The sequence below is a fragment of the Octopus sinensis genome, unplaced genomic scaffold, assembly GCF_006345805.1.
Source record: "Octopus sinensis unplaced genomic scaffold, ASM634580v1 Contig02626, whole genome shotgun sequence".
Taxonomy (NCBI): Eukaryota; Metazoa; Mollusca; class Cephalopoda; order Octopoda; family Octopodidae; genus Octopus; species Octopus sinensis.
In genome coordinates, this window is record NW_021825858.1 from 5,857 (window position 1) to 14,062 (window position 8,206).

Consider the following 8,206-nt stretch of genomic DNA (forward strand, 5'->3'; position numbering starts at 1 on the left):
ACAATAGTGCATATATAAATAATATTGACATAATGACTGTCCCAAGACACAACAATACATATATTATATATATATATATATATATATATAAGTAGTTGAATGAATTATCTTAGTATGGATAATTCGGTTAACCGATACCTGGGTAGCAAATTCACGTCAGAAAAACACGGTTGAAGCTACATGCTTTATTTGTATATATATATATATATATAATGCTGAAAAGTTCCTGGCTTTGAGTAAAAGAAAATACAGGAGGATCAGTTAATTATGATTTTATTCAACATATTCCCATCTCAGATTCACACACTTATTGCAGCGGTCCAACAGTTTTTCTAAGTCCTGTAAAAGAACCCAGAGGGTTGGGCCACCATCCAGGCCTTTCACAATACTCTTAAAGCCAGGAACTTTTCAGTAGTCCCTTGTGTGTGTGTGTCTGTGTATATATATATGGCTTCTGTGCCGGTGGCACATAAAAAGCACCATCCGAACGTGGCCAATGCCAGCACCGCCGACTGGCTTCTGTGCGGTGGCACATAAAAAGCACCAACCGATCGTGGCCGATGCCAGACCTCTGGCACCTGTGCAGGTGGCACGTAAAAAGCACCCACTACACTCGCGGGTGGTTGGCGTTAGGAAGAGCATCCAGCTGTAGAAACACTGCCAATCAGACTGGAGCCTGGAGCAGCCCCTGGCTCCCCAGACCCCGGTCGAACCATCCAACCCGTGCTAGCACGGAAAACGGACGTTAAATGATGATGATGATGATGATGATGATATATACTGCCTCTCAATGCAGAGTGGTTGGCGTTATGAAGGGCATCCAGCTGTAGAAACACGGCCAGATCAGATTGGAGTCTGGTGCAGCCGCTGGCTCTCCAAACCTCAAACAAACCATCCAACCCATGCCAACATGGAAAACGAACATTAAGCAATGATGATGATGATGATACATATTTCATTCTGTAACAGCTGCCTCTGATGAGTGCAGGGTTACACAATCTGACTGTTACCTAACATTCTATTGAATCCCTACTGCAAAACTGACTGATAAGATCGACAATAATGGATATATAATACAATACACTTTGATAATATATATATGGTCGTCGGCGTCGTGATGGTGGTCATTGTCGTGGTCGTGGTGGTGGTGGTGCTGCTGATGTTGATGTTGTTGTTAAACAACAAGACAGGTAAGGGTGATTAGGTGATGGTCTAGGGCTTAGGGGTGGGAGACCCTAGACCTTGGAAAAAGAAAAAAAACTTTGGTCGTCTTGTTGTAGTCGAGGGCTCTTCGTTGACGCCTGACACCTCTGGGAGGTGGCCCTCGAAGTCACTGGGAGGTGGCCCTCGAATTCGCTGGAAATGGAGATCTCCAGGTCCAAATTCTTGAACAGCTGGTGGTGGTGCTGGTGCTGGTGGTAATGAGTGATTGTGGATAATGTATAAAGGCTGGACAGGATATGAAGCAAGCATGCTATGATGTGTGTGTAGGACAAAGCAAAGAAGAGTTTAGAGAAAAATTAGATAAAAAGGATTGGGCCAAATATAGTGTGCAAAAGACATGACTAACCTGTTATGGACATGCGATGCTTATGAATGGTAACTGTGGGTAAAGAAGTTTTGGGTATTCTGAGTGGAAGGAACATGTACAAGAGAAAGAAAAACAACAAAGAAAACGGTGACATGGGGGGAATTGGTGAAAGCCAATATCAGAAGATGGAACCCCTTAAAGGAGATGATGAGGAGTACAACAAATGGTGAGGCACTGTGTTAAGAGAAGACCCATCGAACCCATCCAAACATGGAACATTTCTCCCATGTAAAACTGAATGTACATATGTATGTAGCTATATATACACACACAAAATATATATATATATATATATATATATATATATATATATAATACACACACAAATGAATATATATACATATATATAATATATATTTATGCGTGTGTGTGTATATATATATATATAAATATATATATATATATATATATATTATATACATATACACACACACATAAATAAATATATATATATATATTTAAAATGAGGGTGAGAAATTAGATATAATTTAATTAACATCGATTTCACACCAGTGGTCTAGCATATAAAAAAACTGAAGGTTCAGTAAAATTGTATTATATACATATTAGAGGGAAACCACTATGTGGACACCCTATGCTAAAATATTATCCACTATGATAAGCGGATCTATTTCTAGCATAAGGGTGTCCACATAGTGGTTTCCCTCTAATATGTACATATATATATATATATGGAGAGATAGAGAGAGAGAGAGAGTATATTTAAAGAAATAAATGCAAGGAGGATGTGTATATAGACACATGCAAGTGTGTTCATTTAAATGCGTGTATATGTATCAATATGCCTGTATGTCTGAGTATATGCATACATGTACAAAGAGTGTGTTCAAGTATTAGTCCATTTTCAACAGTCATTGTTATTATGGATACATATATATATAATTATATCTATATATATATATATACACTACATAATATATATATATTATATATATATATATATATATATATTATCATCATCATATTCATTTAAATGCGTGTAATGTATCAATAGGCCTGTATGTCTGGTATATGCATACATGTACAAGAGTGGTTCAAGTATATCCATTTTCAACAGTCATATGTTAGATTGTGACATATATATATATATATATATATATAATACACACACTACATATATATATATACATATATATGTGTTTATCTATATGCATGTATATATAGTATGTGTATGTATATGTCTATATATATGTGTGTGTGTGTTTATATATCTATATATATATAGATATAATATGTGTGTGTGTGTGTTTGTGCGCCTATGTATGCATATATATGTGTGTGTATGTATATATGTATATGTATGTGTGTGCATCTTATGTGTGTAATGTGGTGGAGTGTGTATGTATATATATATGTGTGTGTGTGTGTGTGTGTATACATACTTATTATGTGGAGTGTGTATCTATGTATATATATATATGTATGCATTGTGGTATATATATATATATACACATACACACACACCACACACACATAATATATATATATATATATCTTATATATACATACATACAACACATTATATATATATATATACCATACACACATTATATATATATACCATCACATACACATTATATATATATATATACATACATACATATATATATTATATACATACACACATTCTATATAGAATATATACATACACACATATATATATTATATATATATACATACATACACACATTATATATATATACATACATACACACATTATATATATATACATACATACACACATTATATATATATATATACATACACACATTATATATATATACATACATACACACATTATATATATATATATACATACACACATTATATATATATATATATACATACACACATTATATATATATATATACATACACACATATTATATTATATAATATATATATATATATATATATATACATACATACACACATTATAATATATTATATATATATATATACATACATACACACATTATATATATATATATACATACATACACACATTATATATAATATATATATTATATATATATATAAAGAATAATATAACACGAAGATGCAGGATATCAGGCTTTAATCATAGACACAGCATTTGTTTCTGCACTATACACCAGCTCTGAATTTCTAAGTTTACATTCATGTACCACTATAGGTGATCATTCTTCATAATTATTAGATAGTTGGATATTTTTCAGCAACTGACATGTGTGGGCAGTTCATCAGGAGTAGTATGATTAATATTTTTTTAATTGAACTACCACTCTCACTCAAATAACATTATTTTTATCATTATTTTCACTTCTTTTGTCAATACTACGAGTACCCCAAAGTTACCTTCCCTGTTTTATTATTATTGGTGGTATTATTGCGATATTACTAATATGTATATGTTTGCTTCACCCAGAATCTGATAATTTGAAAGGCAGAAATGAATGTACATCAAAGACCACCTTCAGTCATGAATGACCATGGGATTGCACCTAGAAAGTTTCCCTCCAAGGCACAAGTCTGGGGCATAGATACATTGAAATTCCGACGTCTAGCAGCTGACTTGGCAGACACCCATGAAATTATTAACCATCTTACTAACAATAACTCTGAGCACCTTTTCAAACTTCACCTGTCTAACACCCGTGGACAGGTTTACAAAGTCAGAAAACAGAACAACTCCCATGACTTTCGGAAACATTTTAATGCTATGAGTTGCTAAAGTATGGAACAAACTGCCGCCATCAGTTGTTAGTTGTCGGAGAACTACATCCTTCAAAACTTCCATGCTTCCCGAGATTCGCCAACACTACACCCCTCCATACACACACAAGCATGTATCTGACTCATACACTGTTCACTTCCCAGACATTTGTACATTACTGCATATGCTTTATATGCACTTTTGACAAGTTGTGGTGCACCTGAGCACTGTATACAATAATTTCATTAATATTATTATTTAACAGTCGCCCATGCATACCAATTCGCTCACAAGGCTTTAGTCAGCATGAAGCTATAGTACAAGACACTTGGCCAAGGTGCCACACAGTGGGACTGAACCCAGAACCATGTGGTTGGGAAGCAAGCTTCTTACCACACAGCCATACCTGCACCTAAAATGGTATATGAATATAAACTTGCCAACTTAAAGGTGGTGTGGCTGCAGAGACAAATCTTGTGATTAGCTGGGAAAGCCTGATATCTTCTATCTTTGCGTTGTTCTTGTATTATCTTTATGTGAAGATTAGTTCCACATGTGAATCCAGTCCTGGAATATACCCTCATGTAGCATAATATGTAGTAGCCAAACAATGGCATAGGAAGTCTTAAATGTACATTATGAGGCTTTTACCCAGATTATATCAAATATATATGTATATATATAAATGCATATACATATATGTATATGTGAGTATTTATATATATATATGTGTGTGTTTGTGTGTGTAGTTATATATATATATAAATATATGTGTGTATTTATATATATATATATATAATATATATATAAATACATATCGATATGTCTATATGTGTGTGTGTGTATGTGTATATATATATAAACACATATATACAGACATATAAGTGTGTGTGTATATATCTATATATATGTATGTGTGTGCATTTGTGTATATATATATATATGTATATATACGTGTATATATAATATGTATGTATGTAGGTATGTATATACGTACATATATATATATATATATATACGTATATATATATATACAATTATATATTATTTATATATAATATATATGTATACATATATATTATATATATATATATATATATATAGATATATATATAATATTTATATATATATATACATATGTATTTATATATGTATTATATATATATATAATGTAATACATATATATTATATTTATGTGTATATATATATATATATATATATATATATATATATATATATATATAGGTTGTAAGCAAGATTTGGGATCTACACAAATCAAATTTTTATATATATAAAACTGATGGAGGTGGAAATAGCACAGAATTAAGTCCAAGACATTCAGTTTAAGACGGAATTTAATAAAAGATTATATAAATTAAAAATATTAATATTACCATTTTCAATGTTTTTTATCTTATCAAATATAAGTCGTAAAAACAGTCTATCTTATGTCTGATGGTGAAGACATGTTCTTGACCACCAGACAGAAGACAGACTGCTTTTTCTTCAAATTTTTCAAATTTTTATAAATCTTTGCTTTTACTTGATAAGATGAAATACATCGAAAGTGGTAATATAAATATTCTTATTTATATTAAATTCCCTCTTAAACTGAAATATCTTAGACTTAATTCTATGCTATTTCCACCTCTATCTTTATATATTATATATATATATATATATATATATATATAACATAGAAATATACATTATATACATCTCATGTTTAAATAAGTTTATTGGTGAAAAAAACTTAGATAAATAGTTTGTTCTTCTACTTCTCATTCATTTTCATTTCGCCCATAAAATTCTAATTCCTTCTTATCTTGTCTGCCATTTCTTCATTCACTAAACATGGTAATAGTTCCTCGAATCTCTTTGTTTCTTTTCCACTGAAGGTATTTCTAAGTATTTGCTATCAGGTTCCCAAGACTGTGAGAACTGATGTGTGTTATCCATGTGTAGTTTGGAATTACTGAGAATACCATTTTGGAATCTGATATCTTTGCTCATGTTGTTGTAACCTTGTAACAGAAGATTTGAATCACTTTGGATTTGTGGAAGAATCATTTCTCTTTCGAAAGCCTTGTTCTGTTCATATTTCGCCTGAAATGAAACAGGAAAAAAAAAATGTCAAAAAAATTTTATAAGAAAAGTGAAATAGAAAAGAGTAAGAAATCATCATCATCATCATCATCATCATTGTTTAACGTCCGTTCTCCATGCTAGCATGGGTTGGACGGTTCGCAGTGTTTCTACAGCTGGATGCCCTTCCTAACGCCAACCACTCTGTGAGTGTAGTGGGTGCTTTTTACGTGCCACCTGCACTGGTGCCAGGCGAGGCTGGCATCGGCCACGGTCGGATTGGTGCATTTTACGTGCCACCAGCACGGAAGCCAGTCGAGGCAGCACTGACTTCGGTGAATAATGTCCACATGTAGGCGCAGGTGTGGCTCTGTGGTAAGGAGTTTGCCTCTCAACCACATGGTTCAGGGTTCAGTCCCACTGTGTGACACCTTGGGCAAGTGTCTTCTACCATAGCCTTGGGCTGATCAAAGCCTTGTGAGTGGATTTGGTAGACGGAAACCGAAAGAAGCCAATCCTCATCATCATCGTTTAACATGTTTTCCATGCTGGCATGAGTTGGATGGTTTGACAGGGGTTGGCCAGCTAGGGAGCAGTCCAGACTCCGGTTATCTGTTCTGGCATGGTTTCGATGGCTGGATGACCTTTCTAATGCCAACCACTTTTCAGAGTGTGCTGGGTGTGTTTTACATGCCACCAGTACATGTGCATTTATACAGCACCAGCACAGGTGCATTCACACTGGTTCAAGTGCATTCTACATGGCACCAGTACCTGCAAAGGACATGTCTGTATGTATGGATGACTGCAATTTTATTTAGTGTCATGAAAAAATATATATATATAGGTGCAGGAGTGGCTGTGTGGTAAGTAGCTTGCTTACCAACCACATGGTTCCGGGTTCAGTCCAACTGCGTGGCATCTTGGGCAAGTGTCTTCTGCTATAGCCCCGGGCCGACCAATGCCTGTGTGTAGATAGACTGTTAATAACATCCTCAAGGGGATAGACTCACAGTTCCCATGTCTATAATGCTGATGGTCTAAATCTACATGAATTTGACCAACACCCTCAAAAAAAACACACACACACACACAAATGCAAACTTGCAGGGTCGTTAAAATCTAGCCAAACCTTACCTTGTTGTAACACATCACACCCAATATAGACACAAACATCCCAAAGCAGTTGACTGGTGTAACAGGGTTGCGAAGCATCATAATGGATGCGGTTATGATGACAATTCTTTTCATGGCATTCGCTACAGCGTAGCTAAGTGGGCTGACAAGAGCCAGGATGGTGAAAGCGATGAGATTCTGCAGAGTGTTGAAAAAGCCATCTAGCAGCAGTAATATTAGAACAGTAGTGAGTTTTATATTGCTTGTCTGCAAAAGAAAAAAAAAGAAGAAATAATAATAATAATAATAATAATAATGCTGCTGCTGATGGATGATGGATGAATGATGATGAATGATGATGAATGATGATGAATGATGATGGATGATGGATGAATGATGATGAATGATGATGGATGATGGATGAATGATGATGAATGATGATAAATGATGATGAATGATGATGAATGATGATGATGATAAATGATGATGAATGATGAATGATGATGAATGATGATGAATGATGATGGATGATGGATGAATGATGATGAATGATGATGAATGATGATGAATGCCCTGGTGCAGTACCAGGCAGTGGCTCTCATGGCTTCTGGATATAACTGATTTGAAGTGTTATCGTGGACAAGTTTTTGTCTTGGTGTAAAAGATGGGTTTTACAGCAAATATTCTACTCAATACTAC

General features: G+C 33.9%; 1 protein-coding gene across 1 annotated transcript; it reads right to left on the reverse strand.

Moving 5' to 3' along the window:
* Positions 1-6,024: 6,024 nt before the first annotated feature.
* On the reverse strand, positions 6,025-7,793 carry LOC115227318. The gene is made up of 2 exons (XM_029798189.2): positions 7,529-7,793; positions 6,025-6,412 (listed from the first exon to the last, which is right to left on the reverse strand). The coding sequence occupies exons 1-2, from the start codon at positions 7,640-7,642 to the stop codon at positions 6,155-6,157; spliced, it is 372 nt and encodes a 123-aa protein (XP_029654049.2). The 5' UTR covers positions 7,643-7,793; the 3' UTR covers positions 6,025-6,154.
* Between the last annotated feature and the right edge of the window lie 413 nt (positions 7,794-8,206).